The sequence below is a fragment of the Boleophthalmus pectinirostris genome, unplaced genomic scaffold, assembly GCF_026225935.1.
Source record: "Boleophthalmus pectinirostris isolate CB_2022bp ecotype Guang Dong unplaced genomic scaffold, ASM2622593v1 HiC_scaffold_21, whole genome shotgun sequence".
NCBI lineage: Eukaryota > Metazoa > Chordata > Actinopteri > Gobiiformes > Gobiidae > Boleophthalmus > Boleophthalmus pectinirostris.
Window position 1 is genome coordinate 31,843,343 of NW_026571175.1, and position 15,480 is coordinate 31,858,822.

Genomic DNA, 15,480 nt, shown 5'->3' on the forward strand with positions numbered 1-15,480 from the left:
AGCTGCTTAAAAAACAACCAAAGCACAAAGAAAATCTGACTATAATGACTCACATTAGTCATGAATGGGTCCAGTACGTAACAATCTTCCTTAATTACGCACTCGTTTCACAATTTTATTATTACAAACCACCACAAACCGAGGGTGTCCAGTTTTTGATTTCGAAAATCTGGTCACCCAACACGTGCTCTCCGAGGACGAGCTTCTTTTTACAGGCCTCACTGCGGCAGAAAGTAACAAACTATAAAAGTATAAGTGCTTAAATCAGCAACAGTTATGGCTAAGATCATTTTATATTTGACTCTTAACACTTAATTCTTTTACGATACCCTATTAGATTTAGATTTATTTATTGCTCTGGTGAGTCGCCTTAGTCTACCTCTTCACACTATGTGGTATCAGACTGGTATCGGTATCGGTGAGTACTCTAAGGCCAAGTATCAGTATCGGATCCCCCCTAAAACTGTATCAGAACAACACTAACAGAAACTTCAGCATGTCAACAAAACTATACAGAAGTGGGTAGAGTCAAATATTGTACGCAAGTTAGAGTACTGTTACTTCAAAAAATCTTACTCAAGTAGAAAGTAGAAAGTACTGGTTCAAGAAACTAGAGTTAAAAAGTATTTGGGGAACTACTACTCAAGTAAGAGTAACTTAAGCATGCACTGTGTAACTTTTCTGGTGGAGGATCCATATTCTTCTCTCCATAGTGATGTTACCTGAACTTGAAAACACCATAGAGCTAAGTTACATTTTAGATCTGTGGAGAGGCAAGCCCAGTCACAGTAACAAGGCATGTTTTTTAACTTAATAAAAACCAATGTGAATGCAAGACGGATACGTTTTATGCCATAGTGGGAAAATCCAGACCGAGCAACAACGTTTCCATGGAGACAAACAGATGACAGACCCACCATCAGAAAAATTCCACAGTGCACCTTTAAAGAGAAACTGACATAACATTTGATTTATAAATGAAGATTATGCAATGTGAAGGACAAAACTTCTGGTAAAAATCCGGTATTTCAACAAACAAATACAACCTCTTGTCAATGTTCTGCAGTTTTTACAGTTTATAGAATAAAAACAGAACCATATTTTTAGTTTGGTGCTCTTGTTCTTACCGGACTTTCCTGGTCTGGACTCCCTCTCCGCAGTTGTCCTTCAGGTCCACGTTGCTGACCTTCCACACGCTCCAGGGCTCGGACAGCCACACGTACTGACCGCAGTCGCTGAGGCAGGGCACCACCTCGTACACCTGGGCCTGAGGGCGAGCACAGAAATCTGGTTTACACTGGTTTAAATAAGAAGTTTCAAAATATTTTAAGTTATTTAGAGCAGTGGTCCCCAACCTTTTTTGCACCACGGACGGGTTTTATTTCCAACAATATTTCGTGGATCGGGGGGTCTCTCTTTTTGGGACAATATTTTCACGGACTTCCAGTGTGCAAGAAGACGCGGACTACGAAAGGAGAGATGGTCTGCGTGGTATGGTTTAGTCCTGGTTAAATTCTGGCTTAGTCATGGTTTTAGACCTGGTTTAGACTTGATTGTAGACCTGATTTTAGTCCTGGTTTTACTTCTGGTTTAGTACTGGTTTAGTCCTGGTTTTAGTTCTGGTTTAGTCCTGGTTTTAATTTTGGTTTAGTCCTGGTTTAAGTTCTGGTTTAGAGGTGCGGGAAACACAGGAGGAGATGTGGTCTGCGCAGCATGGTTTAGTCCTGGTTTAGTCCTGGTTTTAGACCTGATTTTAGACCTGGTTCAGACATGGTTTAGTCCTGGTTTTAGTTCTGGTTTAGTCCTAATTTAAGTTCTGGTTTAGAGGTGCGGGAAACATGGGAGGAGATGCGGTCTGGTTAAATCCTGGTTTAGTCCTGGTTTAGTCCTGGTTCAGACATTGTTTAGTCCTGGTTTAGTCCTGGTTCAGACATTGTTTAGTCCTGGTTTTAGTTCTGGTTTAGTGGTGCGAGAAACACGGGAGGAGATGCGGTCTGCACAGCATGGTTTAGGCATGGTTTAGTCATGGTTAAATCCTGGTTTAGTCCTGATTTAGTCCAAAAAGTCTCATAACATTTGCATTTTTATTTATACAAAGCTTCTCAGTAGTTACTTGAGAGATAAATAACAACTACATATCAGATTTGGATCAGTTTCGTCTTATTTTATGTTATTTTTAAAGAAATAAATGCTGTTTTCAGTCTCTGCTCTGGTATCGGTTGATATCGAATATGAGCAGATCCTTAAAGCTAGAGTATTGGAATCGGTATCGGAGCCTTAACAAGTCAAAAATATTTAAAAGAAACAAAAACAAATCCAAATTATTATAATGAAATACCCCCCTCATTCTGACCTGGTTGACGTGGTCCAGTTTGGGGCAGGGTCTTCCTCCGTTGTACGGTTTCTCTCGGAGCCACTTGGAGCGAACTTTGACGCCGCTGCCGCAGGATTTACTGCAGCGCGACCAGTTTGACCACTCGCTCAGTTTACAGTCTGAAGGGCACGGGATGATGCACGCCTCCTCTATGTAACCTACAACACGAGGAACATTAATGAATACAGACTGTATAGCATAAGTTAAGTAAAGTAAAGTTTATTTATATAGCGCTTTTCACAGACAAAGGTCACAAAGTGCTTCACCTACAAGAGATAAACAGCACAAGAAACATTCATAATAAAATCAGTCATAGCAGCTCTGAACCTGAGGGGGCGTGAAGGCTTGTTTAAAGAGTAAATGTTTTTAGTTGGTTAGGTAAGGAGGCAGTTCATTTGAGTTTAGAGGAGACGGCTCGAAAGACTTTGCCTCCTCGCCTTTTATAGCTCGTCCAAGAGACCAAGAGCAGGTTTTGGCTGGCGGACCTCAGGCTCCGGGCCGAGGTTTTATCAGATCTGTGATGTAAGCAGGATTCTCGCCATGTAGGGCCCTAAAGGTCAGCACCAAGATCTTAAAGTGGACATGAAAAAGAACAGGGAGCCCATGTGAGAATTTTAAGATTGGAGTGATACGCGCTTTTCTGCTGGTGTGGGTGGGAGGTTTTGGACCATCTGCAGCCGGGTAAGTTCCTTCTTGCTCAGGCAGGTAAGCAGACAGTTAGAATAATCTAGTCTCGAGGACACAGATTCATGGATTATCATCTCTAACTCAGACTTTAGAAATCATCATGCAAAGGAGTTGCTTAGAGCGGTGTTCTAAAGACATCGCATCATCAAAAAATACTCCTAGATCTCGACGTAAGAGGGACTAGGCATGACTGTTGGGCTGATTTACTTTATAATCTGGTATTTTCAGAGGATAGACACAAAAATTAGGCAAACTAAATCATATCTGAAGGACCAAAAAACACAAATGTTCCAATCATTTTATATTGTCAACATAAAGCTTTCGTCACTTGTAGATTTACTCACAGTGGGAAGAGGAACCAGAACTTTTACTCACATAAAAGTACTGTTACTTCAATACAAATATTACTCAAGTAGGAGTAAAAGTATGCTGCTAGAAAAGTACAATTTCTTTAAAAAGTTACTCAAGTAAATGTAACTGAGTACGACCCCTCTGCCTTTAAGTAATGGCCATATTTTTGTAAAGCGCTTTTCCACCTTCAAGGCTCAAAATGCACAGAGCATTACGGAATTTTGGACATAGGACCTCATTTTCTAGTGAGCCAGAGTGTTGGAGACGTGTGGAGACACTTTTTTAAAATATTCCATCCAGTCCTTGTATTTGCAGAGGTCGCTGGTGCTAGACTAGTGCATGTCAATGGTCATAGTTTTCCTGCCACTAAAAACAGTCTTACCCACTCCACAAAACACCCAAAGCCAATCTATTATTACACCAGACTGTCCATGTAAATGTTTGTGTTGATAGAATAATTTCAGAAGTAAAACCAGCATTACATTTGAAGGATTTACGTCTGATAGAAAGCTCGGCAGCGGCGGACTGATATATGAAAAAATAGTCCCTCAACGTGCAACGATTCATGTGATGCAAGGGTAGTTTTATTTCAAACATTATTCTATCGACACAGACATTTACACTGACAGTTTGGTGTAATAATAGATTTGTTTTAGGTGTGTTGTGGAGTGGGTAAGACTGTTTTTAGTGGCAGGAAAACTATGGCCATTGACATGCACTAGTCTAGCACCAGCGACCTCTGCAAATACAAGGACTGGATGGAATATTTATAAAAGTGTCTCCACACGTCTCCAACACTCTGGCTCACTAGGAAATGAGGTCCTGTGTCCAACATTCCAAACTGTTCCTTTAAATGTCTTGCCCAACGACAGCATTCATCTGAGGGAGCTGGAATCGTCCCGCCAACCTGTGGGTCTATGGAACTGACCGCTCAACCGATGATGTTTATGTCGAGAGCAGGATTTAAACCACCAACTTTCGGATCAGTGAACAAGTGCTCCTGATCATGTAGAACATCTATACAATTCAGTTAAGTCACTTTACTGATATTTCTCCTGTCTAATGCTGCTGTACATAAACAGAGTCATATTACTGTAAATAACATTATAATATACTGACGTCACTTTACTGACATTTATTCTGTTCATAAGCTGCACTGTTACTTTTATTGTACAGAATAGTTTTTTTGGTATTTTCTATTTTTGCGCCACCGAAACAGTGTGTAACATTAGAGTCAATTTTTAAGTCTATTTTTAAGCCATTATCTATTATCTTGTTTTATTGCATGTTACCATTTTCCTGCTGTTCTTGAACTGTGCGTTGCAACACTGGAATTTCCCCACTGCGGGACTAATAAAGGCGTATCTTACCAACTGAGCTACTGTCGCCCTAATCTACAATCTGCATTATCAATTTATCATTTGAATAAAGGTGCAGCATGTAGAGTAACTTTTCTTGTTTCTGTTTCTGCTTCTGGAGATATTATTGCCATGTCCTGAATGCACCGAACTGTGGCATTAAAATTCTTTCTTTCTTTCAAGGAGGTGGCATCACGAAACCACAGGGTCAAATCCGACATTGTATTTAGCAATGAGATAAAATACGTTTCTGGTGTACTTAGACTTAGACTAAATTTATTGATTCACAAGGGAAATTATTTGGACACAGTAGCTCACACATCACAATATAATATAATAACAAACAGAAAAAAATATAAATGGTAAGAATGAATTCAGATAAGGAATGACTTACAAACGTTTATATTTAGTTATTTTAAAGGCGTGTCAAAAAGCCCATAGGGAACACGTAAACTATTGGACTATTGGAGGTGATCGGGACATATAGACGTGCAGAGGAGGAGACGGCCCCACCGCTGGGAGCAGAGCCGCCCTTGTGGACAAAGTCAGCGCGTGCGGCTAAAAATACGACAGGCTAAACCCACTGGAGACTCGCTGTGCCCGGCCGAGGTCACACTCTGAAGAGACTTCTCGGGCATATCTGGAGTTTTGCCTGGACTAGAGGGAGTGACTGAGAATATAATACTGCAAACACAGACTTTTTTTGGTTTATTAAAGGTCCTGAAGTTGATTCTTGTGAGCTTTAAGTGATGTTATAATGCCGCTACCTCCTCAAAAACAGACATGGAGCTGTGTTTTGCTTCATTCACACATGTTTGAGTCATCCTGGTTTATTATTAGTCTACATCTCCAAAGCTCCAAATGCTCTGCTCCACCTTGTGATGTCATGAAGTGGTAGTTTAAGTTAACAGCTGCTTTTGCCTTTAATTCAGTAAAGATTGAAGATTCTAGACGTTAAATCATCCAAATGTTTCTGGTGAAGGTGTATAAGGCTTAAAAACACTGTGGAGCTCTTACTACCTCATGAGGTAGACAGGCCGCTCAATTTAATCTCTCTCCAGCGACTAGGTCAGGAATCAGAATGCATTAGACGATTTGCAAGAACCTCGGAAGTTGTAGACAGGACACCGGCCAATCAGTGAAGAGCTGTGAAGCCCTGACGTCAAACTCAAGCGTCTGTCTGGGTCCCTTTTGTGGTGCAGCACAACAGTAAACAAAGCGTCGAGATGGATGTAGACGAAGACATATATTCTGTGTTGGCAACGATTCCCGAGATCGAGGATTTAAAGCCGGAACATAGAGAATGTTTAGTTAATTTTATCAAAAGGGAAGTCGTTATTGTCCTTCTTCCTACGGGATTTGGTGCATTACATACGTCACGACCAAATAGCAGCGATCGGTTAAATAAAAAAAGTACCCGCCTACCGTCGAGCAAACGAATCCTAATGCTGCGAGGTCAGACGGTTTCCACGAAATTAAACCATCTGATGAATCAGGCTAATCACAAGGTGGAACAGAGTGTTTTCTGTTTGAGGAGAAGAACTCTGTGTGTTAAATGAAACATGTGTGTGAATGAAACAAAACAAAACACAAGCCCAGGTCGTTAGAACAGAAAATTACCCTTACAGGAAAATGTCAAAATGGGTAAGGTACAAACCTGAGACACTCCGACTGAATATATTGAAAGTCCTTTATTACGTGAAGGGACGCCAACGCTTTTCAACCAGCAAGATGGTCTTTGTCAGGGCAAAGTCTACTTTTCCCTACATTTTCCTGTAAGGGTAATTTTCTGTTCTAAGATCACTGTTTTAACCCGCGTAAAGCACCTGGACTGCTATATTTTACTCTTTTAAGACCCAGTAAAGCGCTCTACCTTTTTTTCTTCATCTGACAATTCCAGGTCTGTTTTTGATGACAAAACAACATTAAAACATGAATGAGAAAACAGCGTAATATTGGCCCTTTAAAGGTACAATGTGTAACTTTCTGGATGTGGCACGTCACCTGCACGAGTCCACAGAAATAGAAAATTAAAACTATACTTCTGAACATTCTCCATGGAGATAAGTGACAGGTTTTATGTCAAACTGTGGACGATTATAGCAAAATGAGCAACATTCCCATGGCAACAAGCAGGAGGGGGGACCCTGCTTCACGTGAAAAAAGAGTCAGGTTTGTGGAGATGCAAGCCCGCTCACAGTAAGGACACATGTTTTTCAGTAAAATAACACAACCAAAATAAAATTATTATTATTATTATTATTAGTAGTAGTAGTAGTAGTAGTAGTAGTAGTATATAGGAATTCTGCTTTAAGTTTTGGCTTAAAGTTACATAATGTGACTTCAAATTCTGCAAAACTTTAGGGGGCAGGAGTGTTACTTGGAGAATTTGTGCAGAATTATCCTTTCGGTGCTCTTCAGTGTAGGAACCGGTCTCAAAACCCTCAAAATGTACAAAATAATTACCTTTATAACGGCTTTTAATTATATGTACTTTTTGAGTGCCTCAGTTTTTTTCAACATTGTATTCGTGGCTTCAGATTATTTATGTATTTTGTGTTATTTGACTGAATTTTATATAAACTAACTCCATTGATCCGTCAGGGAAATAACTTGGACTCAGTATCTCAAAAACACAGCGTGAAAACCAATCTTTACACCTGACACACATATTAACACAAAGCAAAACTAAACCAGGACCGAACCAAGTCTAGACCAGGACTAACCTAGGATCAAACCAGGACACGTTTCCTCACGATGCAGAGGAGAGAGCTCTGTTCCACAGCTATAGAGCCTATGTACGTTATGAATTATGTATAGGGTGAAAACTATACGAGACCAGCTCTGCAATACAGCCGCAGCGAGAAGCAAAGAGAGAGAGAGAGAGAGTTCCCCTATAGACTCAACTCAAATCAATTTAAAGTTATAGCGTAGGAGTTCTGGCTCATGTACACACTGTTATGAATAAAGTTTGGCCTGTAAGAGCTGAAAAGATTCTGTTACGCATTTAATCGTGGTGTTTTTCTTAATCATTAGCCTGGACTGACTTTGTATCTTGTGGTTTCCTTGTCAAAAATATGCATGGAATTCTTTTTTTTTTGTTTTATTCTCGTACGTTTGTTAATCTCCTGACAGCTCAAACCCACTGCCCACTTCTTGCCGTCTTATGGTGAGAATATACAAAGCTCTTTCTTGTTTTTTAAAGCTTCTATATTGTGCATTATTCATACTTTATGTTTAGTAACTTAAAGATATGTGTTTTTTTTAACTTATATTCATCCTTACTGTGAGCAAGAGTACTTACATCTTCATAAACCAGACTCGGGCCGACGATAGAAGGCTTCCTCCTGATTGTTTCTCGTGAAATGTTGTTCTTTTAACCTTCCACAGTACGACGTAAACGTATCTATCGCCGCGGGAGCAGAGGACGGCTGCGCTGAAGTGAAGCCAAAGAAACATTCCCATGAAAACAAGCCAGATAAGCGTCAGGTTTGTGGAGATGCAAGTCCAGTCAGAGAAAGAAAGCAGGTTTTTCAGTGCAATAAAATCAGCCAAACGTGATTTTTTTTTAAGTTAATTTTTGGCAAAACATTTACACACTATGACTTTAAGGCTGAGTCTCATTACACCCCTTGGACATACCACTTTCTCCTACCCCAGTAACCGTTATGGTAGAGGAGTACGGGGAAGTGGTAGAGCTGCATACCCTTCCAAACAAAGATTTTTCAGAAGCACACTCCAAACGATCGGGTATGAGCAATTTCCCGGAATGACTTGCGAATCACCTGCAAGACGGTTTCTACCATGACCGTAGAGACCAAAGAAGTTCACAAATTGTAGATGGTGTGGGAAATTATGTGGTGGCCATGCTAATTCACCTAATATTATGGACTTTGGAATGACAACAGGGTGGAAAACACGTATGACTATCTATAGGTCTATATAACATGTTTTTTCTGTACTTTGAGTGCCATAAAGAACATGTTTTCTGGACTTTGAGATGCCACGAAGCAGAAAAACTGACATATGTGGACCCCGTGGCATGTTCCCACCCATGATAAGGTGCACTGGGTCAGCAGTATTGTTCATTTTCTTGCTGTATATGCTAAATCAACAAGTTAATGTTTTGTCAAGATGTAGTATAAAGCTACCCCTGATTTTGAGTTGGTCAGAGGTGTCGTTCCGGGGTGACAGTTGTACTTGGTAATCAACTTGAATCTCTCTCAATGGAAAATGACGAAATAAAGTGGCCTGTTCTCTCGGATTCTCCATCTCCTGTGCTTCTTTTTAGGACACGCATTGAACCTTCCGAAAAAACTCACAATGGCATGTTGGATTTCTGGCAAAAGCTTGTCGCATCTGCTTAGGTAAAAGCTGCGGGGACCACTGATGACAAATGTGATGGTTGAAGGGATGTCCCAATTTGTAGTGGTTCACTTTCAACCCCCTTACCCCTTGTTGCTTAGTTTCAAGGGGTAGGGGTGGAACTTAGAAATGGGATTGACCCTAAAGCTACAATCTGTAAACTGATTGAAGGACCCCCTCCATGTTGTATTCTCACATCTCACCACTAGATGCTGTCTATGTTACTACTGTCTGAGTAGCGTAAATAGAAGTAACTGGGGTTCACCTCTGCTATCTACTGGTTAAAAAAAGAAATGTGGGGAAGCTGGCCCAAGTGGTCAAAATGAGAGTCCAATGCAAAGTTGTCCTTCACCAAACCAAATTCTTTATTGGATCCTTCCAAGTCGTGGGCAAAATTATATACATATTTACAAAAAAGAACTGTGCTTAACTAAACAAAAGTAACAGAAAATAACGCAACAAAAGAAAATACCCACAGGCACCTGGCTGCACTGATGGTGACCTCCTACTGATTAAACTGCCTCTGCTTATATATACCCCCCAGAGAGGAAGTCCCTCCCCCTGGGTTCACACCAACTTACGGGGAAAACTGTAGCAATTTCCTTTCCTTACTGGTGTGCTGCCTTAAATTATTTTCTGAAGCCTAATCCCCCTTTTAAACTGAACAGTGCTCCAACTTAACTAGATACACTGAAACCAAAATTCTAATAACCCATTTGATAAAACAAAAAGAACCATTTCCGAGGCTTCCCTCCACATGGTCTGGGCCAACACCTCCCCCTGAGCCTATAAATATGGCTGCCAAAGGACACGCCCCCTCTTTTGTTCCCAGACCATGTGGAGTCACAGGTAAAGGTGGTAAGTTTAAACAAAAATGAAGGGATATAACCAAATAAAATGAATTTAAAGTAACTGTGTGAATGTGATCAATTAAACAAAGACTAAATAAAACAAACCCGGGATAGTTATTATTTAGCTGTTTAGTTGATATAGATAGATGTAACTGAACTAAGGTGAAAAATGGGGACAAAGGCCCTCTTTGTCACAAGAAATAAATAAAAAATCAAGTGAACGTACAGAGGGTAGCTTTATAGACCCATTAAACACCCTCCCAAAGAAAAATCTGATAAAGCCTCCAGAGTGGGCGGTGCAGTGGGTTGGGAGGAGCGGGTTTGGGGCGGGCTCTGGAGCGATGATTGACAGCCAACTGACAGCCACAGCAATCCAACACGGCGCTGACCGGTGCGCTCCGTGTAAGTATGAAACTTCTTCTCCAGATGTGTGTTAAAATTTACAAGTATGTTTTCCATATACTGGAGCGTCCAATGTTTTCGTTAAGTGATGTACACCTGACATCTCCATGCCTCCTTTACACTGGAGCAGGTACAGCAGCCATGAGTTTCCTATACTGTTTGTACTTTTGTCTTATATGTATACTGTCTGTACCCAGGTTCCATGTGTACATGCGCCCATTTTACTCATTATCATAAAACTATAAATGCTGTTGTTTTCTTTTGTCTGGGCCTCCCTGGGCGAAGATGTAACATGGAACATCCTGATGCTATTAAACTTTTTTCACGTAACTATTGTCAGTTTCCCCAGACGCGAAACGCAAGTAACTCCTAAGCAAAAAACTTCAGGAGATAGGAAAATCTACGATGTCTTTATTTTAGCGCAGGCAGCTTACAGAACTCAATTCAAATGATTACAGGATTTCGGTCACCAGCGTCTCTGAATGACAGCAGAATAGACAGCTCTTATACATGACATCTTGTTGAAATATTAACTTATTGATTAGCTCACTTTAGCAAGAAAGTCCACATACATATTTGATAAAACTTGTTTTGAAGGACATTTTGCAGACATATTGATCAGGCTACCAGGTTCACATACGCCCCCCTTTGGACCTTGATTTGGGCCAGCAACCAAAAGAAAACATAACAAGAAACATTTTGATATGATTCAATTAACAGTAAAGCATCAACACAAGAAAATAAACCCACACTATTCATCTGGCTATGGAGTCAGTTCTTATCAAACTCTCCCGATAAAACTCCGGACTTTGAAACAGAGCGGACATTTGTGCTCGGATCACGCCGTTTCAGTTTTCTCCAGACACAGCGGGACTTCGCGGTGTCCTGAGGTGCGAGGTTGGGGTTGGGCTGAAACGGGCTCCTCACGTTTCGCTCGTAGACGTCAGTGTCTGTGCTCGTCACGTAATAACCTGCATCTGACTCACCGGCGTCCGTTAGTTAAACCCGGAAATTCAAATGTCCTGGCCGTAGTAGAGTCAAGAAGGTTTGAAAAGCTGTCAGCGATATTATGTTTTCTGACTCAGGCGTTTGATTTTCCATCAGGATTCTTTTTATACCTGGAGTTGAGTGTAAGATACTTGTGTCCTTATTTAAACTACACTACTACAATACTTTAGAAGGCCACTAAACACCAAATTCACTTTTTTTCTATTGATTATCTGTGTAAATGTGTCTAAAATAGATGTGTATCTCTATCCCTGGCCTTATTTTGGTATTTTATTGCATATTTAAGTAAAAAATCTGATTTTCAGGTCAAAAGTCGTGTCTGTAACGACTTCTTTAGAATCAACTACGGCCAGGACATTTGAATTTCCAGGTTGGACATACGGACTTCACGGTGTCCTGCGGTGCGAGGTTGGGGTTGGGCTGAAACGGGCTCCTCACGTTTCGCTCGTAGACGTCAGTGTCTGTTCTCCTCATGTAATAACCTGCATCTGACTCACCGGCGTCCGTATGTCCAACCCGAAAACTCAAATGTCCTGGCCATAGTTGATTCTAAAGAGGCCGTTACAGACACGACTTTTGATCCAAAAGTCAGTGTAGCTCCTCAGTGACAACACTGCACACGGTTCTCGAGTACTGGCGCATTTATTAGCCTTAACAAATGCCGTAAAATGCCCTGAAAACTACAGGACAAATAAAACATAATTATTATTATAATAGACACTCCATATTTGTTTGCGAACACAGAAGTACCAATGAAATTAGCGACCTCGTGGCCGCCTGAGATCTTTAAGAAAAAGAAATCTGCGCGATTGGTGCACTTTATATCTGCGCACAAAATACATTCATAAGAACAATATATTTCACAACTGCAATCGTACCAAATATAAAACAAAATACCTCGTGCTGTCGGTTAGCTGCTGTAGCTGCTGAAATCGTGGCTCTCGCTCTAAAGGTCTTTAGCGTGTGAGGGCGTATGCGATCTACCTGTGGCCTGATATCAAGTCCTTAAAAAGTCTCGCGACAATAGAGGTACCAAACCAAATGAAATTAATAATAATAGTCGTATATTTATATAAGGTAAAACATAATTTTCCTGTATGAATTATAATCATTTTTAAACAAATTTTAACATAATATTTTTTTTACTTATAATTTTCTTAAATCAAAATGAACTTGTTTTTGCATAATGCATTTTAATGACACTTAGTCAAATTTTTTACTTAAATATGTAGTAAAATGCCAAAATAAGGCCAGGGATAGGTGTACATTTCTATTTTAGACCCATTTACACAGATAATCAGTAGGAATCAGTCTTCTAAAGTATTGTAGTAATGTAGTTTAAATAAGGACACAAGTATCTTACACTCAACTCCAGGTATAAAAAGAATCTTGATGGAAAATGAAACACCTGAGTCAGAAAACATAATATCGCTGTCAGCTTTTCAAACCCTCTTGACTCAGTCTCTTCTAAACTCACCGCCCCGTGTCCTCCAGACTCCAGAACTGCTAAATGAACTTCTACCCTCTCCCCTACCCAACCCCAAGTCATCATTCATTCACCATCCTTCCACTGATTAGAACAGCTTTGGTTTGGATCACACAACTTCTCCAAAAGAAACCACTCGCCCTCCCGTTCCCCTCTGCCGGCTCTTTTGATGTTTGGGCTACACGCCGCTCGCCCCACAGCCCTGATTCTTAATTCCCTTTAGCTCCTTTGACTGGAGATGGCGTCCGAATGCTAATGTGGCTACGGCCTGACAGATCTGGGCTAGTCTCCGGCTCGGGCAGAGGAGAGCGGAGGAAGGCGAGTTTAAATTGGACGCTTTGATGACCGGCGGAGAGGAGCGCGGAGAACACGGAGACAGATTTCAGAGTCGAAGAGCTACAAATGTCAGGAAGGAGCGGGATTATTGGAGACGTGTACAACATTCGGACAGTCGGAGCAGGAGCGGGAGGGGAGCTGAGAGAGCTGTTAGTGCGTCAATGTCAAGAGGACTACTATCGCTCGGAATAATCATGACTAATCAGATGTTAAAATACCTGTTGAATATTTTAATCTGGATACAACCTTTAAAACACAGGCCAAATAGGTTTTATAACAAGAGAGAGAAAAAAGAATGAACAAAATCTGTGTTCATTTGTTTATTTGTTTTTCGATTTTGTGTTTAAATGAATAATGGAAAAAACGGATAAGGCCCATTTCCTGTTTTCGTGACTTAAACTGTGATGCCGGACTTTTGCGCCGCATACGGACTAAACCAGGACTGAACCAGGACTAAATAGGACTAAAACAGGACTAAACCAGGTCTGAACCAGGTCTAAACCAGGTCTAATCCAGGACCAAACCAGGTCTAAACCAGGACTAAACCAGGACTGAGTGTCGGGACAGGCCCGGAGGTGTGCCCATGTAGACTGTTGGGTGATCAAGACTGAGACCAGGACCAGAGCGAGACTGAGTCCTGGTTTAGTCCTGTTTTAGTCCCGATTCAGTCCTGCTTCAGGCCGTTATCCGTTCTTTCCATTATTCATTTAAACACAAAATCGAAAACTGAAAAAATGAATCGTTATCTCTTGATAAACAATGAAGAAAATAGTTGTTTTTTCATTATATTTTTGGTTTTATTTTGAAAAAAATAACACAACCGTGTGCGTCAGTGTAATTGTCACACCGTGACATGGTGCACTGACAAACGCTTCATGTTGTTTGGCAAACTGCAATAAAATGGTGTTAATTGCTTTATTTTATTTATATTTGTACATTTACATTATATAATTATGTCTTATTTGACACCTGGCTCTTTTTTAGAATTAATTTTACCACAGATTGTTTTCTTTGTTTTTTTTCTTAATCTTTGTTGTCATATTATTGTGATGTGAGCTACTGTGTCCAAATAATTTCCCCTATGGATCAATAAAGTTTGGCAAAGTCTATTTTCTTTGTAATTAATTCATCATAATTGAAGCGTTAATGTCCCATCCCGACTTAAAACCCATAAGTCGTCCCCTCTTACCGTGACTGTTGCAGCGCGACGTCTCCACCATGCGGTTGTCCTGGTCGTAGCAGCCCATGGCCTGGTAGCGATAGCCCTGTCCACACTCTCTGATGTCCCCCTGCACCTTCATGCCCAGCTGGCCCTCCACTCTGCCCCCTTCTGGCAGGATGCAGTCGGACCAGTTCCCCACGGGCTGAGCGTTGTACTTGTTACAGGGGCAGTACTGCGTCTCGCTCAGAGGGTACGCCTGGTGGTTCTTACACTGCTCTCGCTTCTTACTCTTACCTGGGGAAAAATACCAAAACATTAGATTTGAAAATACAGAAAGTTTGAATTGAGTTATTTCAAAAGGCCATAAGTGCCATGGATGTTTGAAAACTTTAAAGTGACTAACTTTTGACTAATGCTAGTAAACTGTCAGTTTTTTCAGTCAGATTGTAAGTAAGTTTTTATTTATATAGCGTGTTTCACAGACAAATGTCACAAAGACGCTTTACAGAGCATTATTTAGTCACTCCATTCCCAGTGGTGATAAGCAACTATTAAAGCCTGTTACGTTACATATCTGTTTTGATCTGTGTGTGTGTGGAAGCCTCCATCTCCAGACCCGTGCTGTGATTGGAAGACTCAGTTCAGCTGGCACCTGGTTCCTCTCGCTGATTGGTGGAAAGCCATAACACCTGGCCAATCCTGGGCCTACACCTCCAGCACCAGCTCTATAAAAGGACCCGCCCCCTGCCACTCAGGGCAGCTGTTCTGACTGTGAACTGCATGCCACTTTAATTTGTGTCTCTTGTGGTGTGTTGTTTAAATTTGTTTGAGACACTAGTAGTCCTTTGTGACTTTTGTGAGTTTGGAGCCTGGTTTTGTATTTCTGTTATTTGTCATTCTGTGTACTGTTTTTGTTAGCCTACTTTTAGTTATTTTTGTTAGTTTTTTGTTTTGTTAGTTTTACCTTAATAATTCTTTTAAATAGATCACAACTTTAGTTTTACCACTTTACCATCTTGGTTATTTTGTTACTTTCCCTGTCCCTAGCAGAGCTGGGCCGTAACATAGCCAAAGCGGCCCTGGGACAGACTGACTGAAGC

At 40.8% G+C, this 15,480-nt stretch overlaps 1 protein-coding gene across 1 annotated transcript in view; it reads right to left on the reverse strand.

Annotated features, from left to right (window-relative positions):
• thsd7aa (thrombospondin, type I, domain containing 7Aa) overlaps positions 1-15,480 on the reverse strand; it is a 437,777-nt gene that overhangs the window by 76,547 nt on the left and 345,750 nt on the right. The window contains exons 15-17 of the mRNA XM_055157370.1: positions 14,408-14,674; positions 2,354-2,532; positions 1,128-1,267 (exon numbers count right to left, since the gene is read on the reverse strand). Coding sequence (XP_055013345.1) covers positions 1,128-1,267; positions 2,354-2,532; positions 14,408-14,674 — 586 coding nt within the window. The remainder of the gene's footprint in view (positions 1-1,127; positions 1,268-2,353; positions 2,533-14,407; positions 14,675-15,480) is intronic.